The following is a 13,033-nucleotide window of genomic DNA, read 5'->3' on the forward strand; positions in this document are numbered from 1 at the left end:
GCAATATCTGAGTCCAGATTACTGTAATAGAGTGTAATTTATTTTTTTAAGTGCACAACAAAAAAGGCTCAACTTGTAGCTGTTATTGCCATGGGTCTGCCTTATTTAAGGCACTGTTTTGTCTTTGGAAAGCTCGATAGATGTCATTCGCCTGGCTGAACCTTATTCACCGTGCTAAGACAGCTGAGGAACCTTCAGCCAAATTAGCCAGGGTCTGGGAGTTGCAAGTTGTTTTTTCTGAAGATTGCTAAAAGCAGTCTTTTCTGTTCCTTGTTACTCTTTTTTTTTTTTTTAAGATTTTATTTATTTATTTATCAGAGAGAGAGAGAGAGAGAGAGAGAGCGCGCGCACAAGCAGGGGGAGCAGCAGGCAGAGGGAGAAGCAGGCTGAGCAGGGAGCCCCATGTGGGACTCGATCTCAGGACCCTGGGACCACCACCTGAACCGAAGGCAGGCACCTAACCAACTGAGCAACCCAGGGGTCCCTCCTTGTTACTCTTAAGTTTTAACAACACTGGTGGAAGGCCCCCTTCAGGCTGGGGAATTTTTATGGAGGGTGAAAAGATCAATTATGCCCTAACAGGTTGCCGGCTCCAGTGAAAAGTCAAGGGCTGTGGGCTGGACCCACCGGAGAACGGTAATTTGTTCTAGCCCGCGAGAGAGGCGCTTGCACGCCCGAGGGTTCGAGCGCAGCTGCCTTCGGTGTGGCCCATCTTGCTTTCATTTGGCACCGCGAGGCTTGAAGAAAAGGGGGAGGGGGAGGCTGGCGTTCTGCCCCGAAGCTCCAGAGGGAGTGAAGGTAGCTGCAAAACCCAGCAGGCGCAAATCGCCCCTGCTGAGATTTACGGAGGGTGGGGCTGCCGGGGGAGACAGTGCACGTGAGGCCGCGGGAGGGGTGGGCGCGCCGCGGCTCAGGTGCGACCGAGGAGTGCCACCCAGAAGCCCTCCGACCGCGGGGATCGGATTCGCGAGGGCCGCGAGGGCGGCGAGGTCAAGACCCCTTCCGCGCCTTCCCCTGACCCGCCCCGCGGCTGTCGCGATGCCATAGAGACGCGGGTGCGGGGCCGGGCGGGGGCATGCTGGCCCCGGCGGCGGGGCGCGGGTGGCAGCGCGCGGGGGCCCCAGCGGCGCCCGGCCCGGGGCGCCCGGGGGCCGGATGGCAGAGCCCACGCGCGCCGCGGAGCTGGGGAGGTTTGCGCTCCGGTCGCCGCGCTGCAGGGAGGGCGCGGTGCCAGCAGCGAGCGCCCAGAGACCCAAAAAGAAAGCTTTTTATTTGCTGAAGATGAAGCCCCTGAAGGAGCCCGCCCCCAACAACAACAACGTGTCCTTTGTGATCCATTGTCAACTAGGCAAGGAGATCAAACACATTTGCAGCAACTGCAGTCGGGGGGAGGACGCCCGGGACGGTGAGTGCCGGGGCGCGTCGGGGCGGCGGGGAGCGCGGGAGGCGTGGAGGTGGCGCGGCTGGTCCCCAGTTTGGGGGCGCCGCCAGCGTCTCCGCCTGGAGAACTGCGGGGACATCCGCCCGGCCGGCACTTTGCGGAGTGCCGCCCAGAACCAAACCCGGACCGCATCCGAGCATATACCACTGATGTATTTGCTCCCTCAAATGAAGGGTTTGAAACAGTTAAATGGCCAGCTCTGGGATTTTCTCCCGGGAAGGTGGGGTTTGGGGGAAGGAGGGTTGTCAGGGGTCGCAATATTAGCTTTAAAAAGGTGGTTACACCTGCTTTCTTAGCTTTCTGGGCTTCTTGGCTATGCTCCCTCCGGTCCTCGCGTTACGATAGGCTTTGCTGGGCTGTGTGACAGATGTGGGGTTCCGATGGGTTCACTTTGGAGAGGTGGTTTGGCCACGGTCACAGCGCCCAGCGCCATGGAGACTTGTGGAGTTGTTGAATGATTTCTGGTTAGAGTAAAACATGGCTGTGATTTTTGGAGCGCAGCTGCCAGCCCCTCTTGGAATGATGCCTAATGGCCAAAATGTGGGAGGTGGGGGAGGGGCTTGCAGTGGCTTCTTCCAGGTGAGCCGGTGCGTGTGTGAGCCCAGGAGCTATCCACCCGCCCCCGTCCCCCATAACACACATTGGATCTGAAGCGGGGTGGTAAAAGGGTGCCAGGCTGTCAGCGACTCTGGTCTGAAGGAGCCAAGAACAAGGGACAGCTCGGCGTGGACCAGGCTTAAGCCTCTGCAGATGTGGGCGCTCCTGTGTATTTCGCTGGAGCCTCCCGCCCGGTTCGGAAGCAGCTCTCGGAGCCGGCTCCCGAGGGCCAGTGAAGGTAGCAGAAAAGTTTTAGGCGGCAGATTTGGCAGAGCAAGCATTAGCTCCTAGCCAGCCAGAAGCTCATGGCCTGGCTGACCCTCCCACCTGCTTGGGCAGGAATATTTTCCCAGCAACCAGGAAGGTTTGGCTTCTTCCCTTTGGAAAAATTGATATTAACTAGGATTGGTCTGTTTGCTGTGGGCATCTGAAGGGCACAGTAGTGAAATGAGGGTGCCTTGATGCAGGTCTTATTGAAATTAGAGTCCTGCCAGTGTGATTATACTTTTCTTTGATTAAACTGTAAGAGAACTTATGGGGGATGATACTAGGCATCCAGAAGAAACATCAGAGCTATAGTAGAGCACCCTAGTGCTGCTTTGGTTCCCAGACGGGGAGGACACCCTTTGATGGGAAGCACACACTTAGGGACATGTGTTTGGTCCTTTGGTTACTGAATAAACTGATGACACTCCTGCAATATACATAGATGAATGGGGTGAGGCAAAGCCAGACTTCTACCACGGAATGTAATGGAGCATGAGATGTGGGCTAAAATACTTATTAAATGAATCACTCTGTTGACTGTATTGCTGCCCACGTGGGCTGCTTGCACAGCCTTGGGAGTTTATTTAAATTAGAAGCTCTAAACGCTGCTACCATAGGGAAAGGTCTGTGTCTGCTCTCAAGGATGTGTGCTTATGCACACGGTCACTGGTAAATGTGTTGGTGTACACAGTCGTGGGGGGCATGCAAGCATAGATTTTCCCCACCAGCGTAGCTCTCTGCTGGTAAGCTGCATCATCTCTCCAGTCCCCCACGCTCTGGAATGTCTTAAGGAGCCACGCATGGATGTTCACATGTGACTAAAGTATTTAATTCAGAGGATACTGGTATAGGGGAGACCTCGGACTCCGCTCATCCTGCCTTCCTTGTGTGTGGTGCACTCCCTTGAGTCAGTGAACTAGAATGAGGTCAGCAGCTGAACCCTTCTCCTTGCAAGGCCAGAGCCCAGAGCTGTACCGCCGACCGTCAAAGGCAAGGAAGTTCAAATTTCACTTCTGCAAAGATTAACCTTGCCTGATGGTTTGTTAGGAGTGAGTGTTCTGTTAGATGCGTTCTCTAGTCGCTATTTCCAATTCGACTACTCTTTTCTGTTTTCCAGGAGACCCAGCTCTTAGGAAGGAAATGTGCAGTAAAGACTGTAGTCACACAAGCAGATCTGGTAGGGCTCCACGGAGGAGAAGGTTTCTTGCATTGGGTTTGGCACCATCCGTGTGTCTGTCTCTCCGTACTGAGGAGGCCATTTAGTGGCAACCAAGGAAAATTCTGGTCCAGCCGGAAAGCCTTCTCTTGAAAGTTGACACAGGCAGAATTTTATAGAGGCCTTGCTCACGGACATTCTCCATTTCTTTATATATAAAGATGGCAGTTATTTTAAACAGATTTAAAAGCAAATTTTAATAACATGCAGTGGTAGAGGCAACCTATAAAAAAAATATTGGGCTCATATAGAATACACCTTAAAAGAAAAAAAATATTCCTGGCTAGTTGAACATATATTAAAGGTGAAATTACATTTTAGCAATTTGCATTTTACTTAAGAGTTAAAAAAAAAAAAAAGTTCCTGGTATCCATTAGCTAATATTAAAGATGCTTTTCTGACCTTATTTTAAGCAATCCTCTTTTTAAAAAAGTTGTAGAATGCAGTTCACCATTAATGGTCAAAGATTTGTTTCTTTTATTTTTGCTGTTTGGTTACTTCCCTGAAACCATGTTCAAATCGGGAAACAAAGTTTCTATAGCAAGTAGGTGTTAAAGGCCAAGTACACAGAGCAAGGACAGGGTAGAACAAAAATTCAGACCCTTGGCTATCTTTAAAATCACTGTGCTTTCCACTATGTCATCAAATTGTTAAAGTGTCACCTACACTGAATATAGAAAATTAGGGACAGTGATCTGCATGTGTTATATTACAGGTGCAGTCTTAATAGGCCAGGTTTATTAGGATATAGAATTGGAATTGAAGAATTCCTGAGTACACTTAAATTTTTTTCATCTGCCTTATCTACTTGACAGAGAAGCTGGAATTGGTAGGACCAGAGAGAAGAACTTTTAGCCAGGTGGGTAAGAAGTAATGTACATTGTAAAGCTACAAGAAACATGGCGAAATCATCATAGGACTTCCATTGGAAGTCAATACAAGAATCGGGTTTAATTTACAAATAGTTAAAAAATCAACTTCAGGGAGGAATCTAGTCTAGAAGGCAGTATTTCTGGATATAATTTTACGCATTTTCTATTCTCCTTTGAGTTCCTTTTAAGTCTATTAGTGAGGGATTATCATAGGAATTATAACATTAATCATTAGTAAGATGTAATTTCAAGTAACTTTAATAGAAATAAGAACTTTTAACATTTTAAAACCGTTTAGAAATATTTTGAAGCCTGTCTTGTGGCATATTTTACAAGTAATCAAATGATAGACTTAGAAATAAAACCTATTGATTACAGCTGCTACTCAACGCCTTTCATGTGTGATTAATCAATATGTCAAGGTTGCCTTCATTTTAGCAAATATGATTTCTATTCAAATATTCATACAGAAATTCACAAATCCATGGACTCACTAGACACATTTCCAAGTTTCATTTTAGGATTACAAATGCCATGGTTTCTCATGAATTTCAGTGCAAACTCTTAGAGTGACAACAATTTGTCCTTGTACTTCCTATTAATGACTATAGGGTTCATTCAGCAAGCCAGCCTTTTGGAAGAGCATGCCTTTTGGGTTCCTGTGGGTCAAATCCCTCATCTTGCAGATGAGAAAATGGAGATGTGTCATGGTTAGGCGAGCAGTTCTCCATGACCTAAGCACCACTTGGTGTCAGAGCTCTTAACAAGACCCTGTTCCTTTGTGAAGAAAGCAGTTTCCATCCAGTCTGGGACAGGATCCTGGCTGCTCCACTTGCTGGGTGACTATAGGAGATCACAATATTTACTTCTGTGGGGAACTGTGTGGATTAAATGAGATAATTGGCACAAACATTGAGAAGGTGCTCAAGAAATACTAGCTGTGATTACTATCATTTGTATCATTAACTACCGAGTCCAATTTTGTCTTGGGTTTTTCCTCCTGCTCTCCTGTGCTGCTTGGACTTCTCCTTGGGTTGGGTCCAAAATAAAAGCACTCATTTCTACTCTATATTTAACAGTTAAAACCCATACTTTAAAAAAAAAAAAAAAGATTTTATTTGGCAGAACAAGAGAGATCACAAGTAGGCAGAGAGGCAGGCAGAGAGAGAGAGGAGGAAACAGGCTCCCTGCCGAGCAGAGAGCCCGATGTGGGACTCGATCCCAGGACTCTGGGATCATGACCTGAGCTGAAGGCAGAGGCTTAACCCACTGAGCCACCCAGGCGCCCAAACCCCTACATTTTTAAAAAGATCTTATTTATTTGAGAGAGAGGGAGAGGGAGAAGTAGGCTCCCCGCTGAGCTAGGAGCCGTATGTGGGACTCTGTCCCATGATCCCACAATCATGACCTGAACCAAAGGCAGATGCTTCACCGACTGAGCCACCCAGGCACCCCTAAAACCCGTATTTCTAATAAGGCAAGTAAAAGCGAGACCAGGGAAGAGCCCCTTCAGCATTGCACAGGTCAAAAGTATTTTGTTGTTTTAAAGCTTCCACGATCACAACCAGCAGGTCTAGGTAAAGGACTCGTGTGTGGATCTAAATTTATAATGACTAAGCATTTTTTTGGTCCATTGAGTTATCAAAAAAAAAAAAAAAAAAAAAAAAAGAGCAAGAGGAGATCCATTTGGTTCTCCGGGAGGAAGGCCAAGAGCTGAGAGAAGTGGTAGCTGGAGACTTCTATGGGCGGGGCCCGGTGGACACTCAAAGGGACAGCTCAGGAGGACTTGGCCTGAAGCAAGGGATAGAGGCTGAAAAGTGCTTCTTTAAGATCAGGAGAGGCTAGGAAATGCTCTGACCATAGCAGAGTGTAGGAGTTGTGGGTCACCCCCAGAGGAATTGTGCTTGCTCAAGCCATAGGAGAGGTGAGGGCCCCCTCGGCTGAGGGGTGGATATCAACAGGTACCACAGCCAGTTGTTACCTTTGAAGAGCCTGGACTTTAGTGAAAGCAGCAGCAAGTAAACTGTCGGATTATCCGAGGAAGCCGTGAACTATGTGAGTAAAGCAGGAGGGCTTCCTAGAGGAGGTGATGTATTTGAAATAGGACAGCACAGAGGAGTCCTTTCGGTCAGGGAAAAACCATACACAAAAGAATGAAGCCATTAGGAGAGCACAGCTTGTTTGGGAAAGGGGAGAAGTTCAGCAGGTAGAATTTGTGAAATGTCAGAGGGGCAGAAAATGACATGACTTCTCTGGGAAACCTCTGTCAAGGCAATTCATTTTTCTTCCAGCAATATGTTTTTGAAGCATTTTATATGTGCCAAGTTAAGTATCAGGAATGTAAAAATCAGAAAGACTTTATGGTCTTTGCCCTCAAATACCGTATAAAGGAGTACCGGGATTTGGGTAGATAAGTGCGAGTGCAGAAGTTTTAAAAGTATTTGAGAGAGAAAGGTATTGTTTTAGAGGCAGAAAGGAGAGTGTGGTCAGTCCCACCTTGGGCACGAGAGAAGTCAGGAAAATCCTCGTACAACTGGTGGAGTTCGGATCCCATCTTGTGATCCTGGAGGCTGCACAGGGCTTTCTTGTTCGCTTGTTTGTTTTAAAGATTTTATTTGTTCATTCATTCATTCATTCATTCATCCATTGATTTAGAGTGCATGCAAGCAAAGGGAGGGGCAGAGGGTTTGGGCAAGGGAATCACAAGCAGACTCCCTGCTGAACATGGAGCCCGATGGAGGGCTCGATCCCACGACCCTGAGGACATGACCTGAGCCAAAACCAAGAGTTGGACAAGAGTCCGTCGCTTTACCAACTGAGCCGCCGGGCACCCCTGCACACGGGATTTTAAGCAGAGGCGGTGTGAACGAGTTTCCTTTGTAAAACCGTCTTTATGGAAAATTGTAAACCTACACAAAAGTAGCAAGAAAAGGGCCCTAAGCCCCTCTAAATTTATCAGCCACATTGCCCCTCTCCTGTATTGGACTGAAGCACACGTGGGAGGGTTTTGTGACGGTGCTGCCGGCAGTCTAGGCGTATTTCAAAACCTTAAGCAGCCTGAGTGTCAAAAGACCAAGATTCTGTGATTCTGTTACCAACTCCTATAAAACCCCAGGAACACCAGCAATTCCAAGTCCACTGGTCTTATTTTTAGCAAAGCTTTGAACTTCTATGTGATTTCACTAATAATTTCCCCTTCCATTTTAATATCTTATGCTTTACAGATGACATCTACAAATACTTCATTTGGGAGAGGAGAGGCTAAAAATACTTGTAAAATCTATAGCTTGAGATATACCCATGTGTCTAAGGAGATAAAAAGGATTAATGGAGAAGATATATACATAAAACCGTATTGGTGGGGGGAGGGCTCAAGACTTGCTTATTATTATGCCCCAAACATTCATTTCTGCAGTTTGCTAATTCATATGAATGGTAAAAACTTCTAGGGCTTCCGGAGGTGTATAGAGGTTTCAGTCTTGTTAAGGGAGAATGAGGGAGTTTGCACCAGCAGGGGATGGGTAGAGAGACAGAGAGGGAGAGAATCTTCAGCAGGCTCCTCACTCATCGTGGAGCCCAGCATAGGGCTGGATCTCATGACCCCGAAATCCTGACCCGAGCCAAAACGATGAGTCCATCACTTCACCAGACTGAGCCACCCAGGGTGTTTAGAGTTTTAAGCCCTGTCTGAAAGGAGGGGAGCGATGAGCTAAGTGAGCTGGTTAGGAGTTGCTTCTGGTGTCTCCAAGCTCTGTGCCAACTAGGCTTTGTGATGAAATCATTGTTGCAGTCCAAGGACCTGGGGGAGGAGAAGGGATGAGCTTCCCGTCAACCAGAAGGTCCATAGGGGAGAAAAGGCCAGAGAGGCAGAAACCGCAAAGTTCTGGGTAAGGGAACATGGAGCTAAACCAGAATCTGGTGGTTGGATTGGAAACAAGGACATGAGTAGTCGAGCCTACTCAGCCAGAATGCTAGCGGCAGACCACATGGCAGGGTTTGTAGTCCTACCGTTTCTCCATCTGAGGCCAGAGGAAAGCTAGAACACGGTAATTCGTGTATTCACATAACAAGTGTGGACGGCGGCAGTGAACTTGACCTGCAAAATAAAGAATGAGTTTCTGCTCTGGGCAGAACCTGCAGTCTAGCAAGGGATGTTGCTGTGGGGTGGTACCGGCGAAGGGTGCTATGGGCACGCAGTTGGGGACCCCATCTTGAGAGTGAAAGCCAGCGAGGTCAGATGGGAGGAGATGGTACGGGAGCTCAGCGGCGGTGGGTGAACAGTGCGGGTCTGGCAGAGATGCCTGAGGGAAGGTGTGTCTCTGGCAGGACCAAGAGCAGAGACAGAAGCCAGTCAAGGGGCCCAAGGAGAGGGCGTCAGTTGTAAACTGCTTAGGGCAAGGGTCTATCTTGTCTCTGCTTTTCACTGCTCTAGTTCTAGTACCTAGAACAGTGCACAGATACTAGGCAGTTAAAAGAGTTCAATCTAAGAATATACATGTAAATTCATTAATTTTTGTCTATTTGATTAATATAAAAGTGACTGCAGGGATAGTAGTTTGATATGACGAGAGTGGAACATGCATGGGCATGGAGACTGGAGCCTGGAGAAATGGGGAGATGTCCATCAGGAAGGGTCTTGCCTATCGTGCCAAGCAGCTGGGACAGGTGCTATCATAGGATGCACGAGGCCTTGGAAGATTTTAACAACTTAAAAATTTTTATTTTTCCTTTTATTTATTTACTTTTTGACAGAGAGAGGCAGAAAGGGGAGCAGTGGGGCAGAAGGAGAGGGAGAGAGAATCCTAAGAAAGCTCCATGCCCAACACAGAGCCTGACTTAGGGCTCGATCCCATGACCCCGAGATCATGACCTGAGCCAAAATCTAGAGTCAGCACTTAACCTACTGAGCCACCCAGGTGCCCCTTAAAATTATTTTTATATTTACTTTTTTTTTTTAATTTCAAACCATTATTGACAAAACAATTGTAAGCTCCTTAAAGTGCATGTTGTGATGATTTGATATACATTGATGAAAAGAGTCCATCCTGTTAGCATATCGTCACCCTCTGTATTTACATTTTTTTTTTTCTGTGAGAACATTAAGTTCTACTCTCCTTAGTAAATTTCAGTGCTACAACATGGTGCTGTCGCCTGTGGTCATCATGTTTTATATTAGCTCCTCAGACCTTAGTTATCTTCTGGATGAAGAGTTCATACCCTTTTACCAACCTCTCCCTGTGCTCCTCCTTCCACCCCCAGTCCCTGCGTACCACTCTTCTAGTCTGTGTCTATCAATTTCACTTTTTAAATGTTTTTTAAAAATTAAAGATCTTATTTATTCATTAGAGGGAAAGAGAGGGAGAGAGTGGGCAAGCAAGGGGAGGGGCAGAAGGGAGAGGGAGAAGCAGGCTTCCCACTGAGCAGGGATCCGCAAGTGGGGCTCGATCCCAGGATCATGGGGTCATGACCTGAGCTGAAGGCAGACACTTAACCTACGGAGCCACCCAGGCGCCCCACAATTTTCCTTTTTTAAAAACACATTGCTACCTAGAAGTGAGACCATGCAGAATTAGTCTGTCTTTGCCTGCTGTAGTTCACTTAGCAGACTGCTCTCAAGATAGCATCTATGTTGCTGCAAATGGCAGGGTATCCTTTCTTTTGGCGGAATAGTGTTCCAGCATGTATATACCATATCTTGAACCATTCATTCATTGATTAGGTTGTTTCCATCTCATGGGTGTCATGGATCATGCTGCATTGAACGTGGGTGTGCAAATATCTCTTCAATACTCTCTTTCCTGTGGAAATATACCCAGAAGATGGATCACATGGTAATTCTATTTTTAATTTATTGAGGAACCTCCATACTGTTTTTTTTCCTGTAATAACTGTGTCACTGTAAATTCCCACCAATAGTACACAAGGGTCGCCTTTCTCCAGACCCTCGCCAACACGTGTTACTTACTTGTTTGGTTAAGATAATAGCCATTTTAACAGGTGTGAGGCGATCGTTCATTGTTTTGGTTTGCGTTGTCTTGATGAGTGATGATGAGCACCTTTTCATGTGACTTGGCAATTTGGAGTCTTTCTTAGAAAACTGTCTATTCATACGCTTTGCCCATTTTTGAGTTGGATTATTTACTTTTTTGCCATTGAGTTGTATGAATTGTTACATATTTTGGATATTAACCCCTCATTGGAATAATGATAATATTTTTAAAGATTGCCTTTTTCATTTTGCTGGTGGCTTCCATTGCTGTGCAGAAGCTTTTTTTTTTTTTTTTTAGTTTGATATAGTCCTAGTAGGTTTTTTTTCCTGTTTTTGTTTTGTTTTGTTTTGTTTTTGGTAACAAATCCAATAAAATCACCACCAAGATCCATATCAAGGAACTTATTTCCTATCTTTTCTTCTGGGAGTTTTCTGGATTTAGGACTTCCATTCAAGTCTTTAATGCATTTTGAGTTGATTTTTTGTGTGAGGTATAAGACTATGGGAGTTTCATCCTTTTGTATGTGTCTGTCGAGGTTTCCCAACACCATTTCTTGAAAAGATGATCATTTCTTCTGTTGTATATTCTTGGCTCCCTTGTCCTAATTAATTAACCATACATGCATGCTTTTTTTGGGGGGGGGATCACTATTCTGTTCCATCTGTTCCTGCTTTTGTGCCAGTACCACACTGTTTTGATAACTATAGCTTGGTAATATAGTTTGAAACCAAGAAGTGTGATGCCTCCTGCCTTTTTTTTTTTTTTAAAGATTTATTTGTTTTAGAGAGAGTGGGAGTGGGGAGAGGGGCAAAGGGAAAGTGAGAATCCTCAAACAGACTCCCCACAGAGCATGGAGCCCGACACAGGGCTTGATCCCAAGACCCTGAGATCATGACCTGAGCTGAAATCAAGAGTCAGTCGCTTAACTGACTGAGCCACTTAGGTGCCCCGCCTCATGCCTTTTCTTAAGAATGCTTTGGCTAGGGGCACCTGGGTGGCTCAGTGGGTTAAAGCCTCTGCCTTCGGCTTGGGTCATGATTTCAGGGTCCTGGGAATGAGCCCCGCATTGGGCTTTCTGCTTGATGGGGAACCTGCTTCCTCCTCTCTCTCTTTCTCTGCCTGCCTCTCTGCCTACTTGAGATTTCTGTCTGTCAAATAAATAAACATATGTTGTTTTTAAAAAAAGAATGCTTTGGCTATTTGGTATCTTTTGTGGTCCCATACAAATCTGAGGATTTTTTTTTTTTCTATTTCTATGCAAAATGTCATTTCTATTTTAATGGAAAAGTCTCAGTGGCTTTACTGAGATGTAATCCACACACCATATAATTCATCCATTTAAAGTATATAATTCAGTGGGTGTTAGTATATTCACTGAGTTCTACATCCATCACCAGAAGGAATGTCAGAACATTCTCATTACCCAAAAAAGAAACCCCGCCCCCCCATCTTCAAGCCTAGCACTGCAATCCTCCTATCCTCTACTAACCCTAGACAACCGATAGACTTTTTGTTTCCGTAGACTTTCCTAGTCTGTGCATTTCTTGTCAGTGGAATCATAACAACATGGGACCGGGTGCCCATTGTCATTCACTTAGCTTCATAGGTTCAAGGACCTTCTCTGCTGCGGAGTCTGTGTCAGTACTTCCTTGCTAAATCACGGTGTGGATGCGACACATTTTGCTTATCCATTACGTAGTTGATGGACAATTAGGTCTCTACTTTGTGGCTATTATGAATAATACTGCTGTGAGCATTCACGTACAAGTTTTAGTGTAGACGTAATTCTCATTTCTCTGGAGTGTGTACCTGGGAGTAGAATTCCTAGAATTCCTGGATCACAGAGTAATATTGTTTCACCATCTGAGGAACCGTCAGACTCTTTTCCAAAATGGCTGCACCCTTGGACCTTTCCACCAGCAATGACCATATGAGGGTCCCATTTCTCTACATCCTTTCTAATACTTGTTACCTGTGTTTTTTAGTATAACCTCCCGAGAGGATTTTTTAAAAAGTGAAAAGGTTCCGGGTTGGTGGTCAAGAAGAGAGTGAATGCAGCCCATTGAAGGAAGCTGATAAGGTTTTTTTCAGAAAGCCTGGACACCTTACATAAATATATTTCTCTTACACTTTGTAATTAGCATGTTATTTCCTTGTGATCTCAATAGCTTTTGGGGGTTGGAATGACTATTGTGACCGAGTTAGAGAAGAGGGAGCTGAGAACTGGAGTGCTCGTGGCTTCCGGCATGTCACGAGCCAAGGCCGCTGTCCCCTGCCTCTCCCTCTGGAGCCACCTTGGCAGCCATGTTGGCTGCTTCTGAGATGTGAACCTCTGAGAGGAGACTGGGTAGTCTGGTCAGCGAAATCCAGCTTCCGGCGAAATTCAGCTTTGTAAAGTGATTGATTTAATGTGAAAAGGACTCTTCAGGAAAATCTGGGCTAAAACCAACACCCATAGCAAAGTGTTAATTCATTAAAAAGGGCAAGAGGAGATTATGTCTCAGAGAGTGTTTGGTTAGCATTAGGAAGTATTGGGGACTTGGGTCGCCTTCATCCTCCCTTTCTTCCGCTTGTAAAATGAATTTACTTGTCCTCCCTGAAGATGTTGCTGAGGTGCCCGAAACCGGGCTCCATCAAATGTTGGTAAGCT

General features: G+C 45.9%; 1 protein-coding gene across 7 annotated transcripts in view; it reads left to right on the plus strand.

Annotated features, from left to right (window-relative positions):
* The window catches only part of PHACTR1 (phosphatase and actin regulator 1), a 558,358-nt gene that overhangs the window by 306,121 nt on the left and 239,204 nt on the right, over positions 1–13,033 (plus strand). Inside the window, exon 1 of one of the 7 annotated variants that reach the window (XM_032861578.1) lies at positions 1,141–1,405. The exons of the other annotated variants lie outside the window; for them this stretch is intronic. Within the exon in view, the coding sequence (XP_032717469.1) occupies positions 1,156–1,405 (250 nt within the window). The 5' untranslated portion in view covers positions 1,141–1,155. Of the gene's footprint in view, positions 1–1,140; positions 1,406–13,033 lie in introns of those variants that run through there. 7 annotated transcript variants of the gene reach the window in all.

This window comes from Lontra canadensis, unplaced genomic scaffold (genome assembly GCF_010015895.1).
Source record: "Lontra canadensis isolate GAN:19392208 unplaced genomic scaffold, GSC_riverotter_1.0 scaffold21, whole genome shotgun sequence".
NCBI lineage: Eukaryota > Metazoa > Chordata > Mammalia > Carnivora > Mustelidae > Lontra > Lontra canadensis.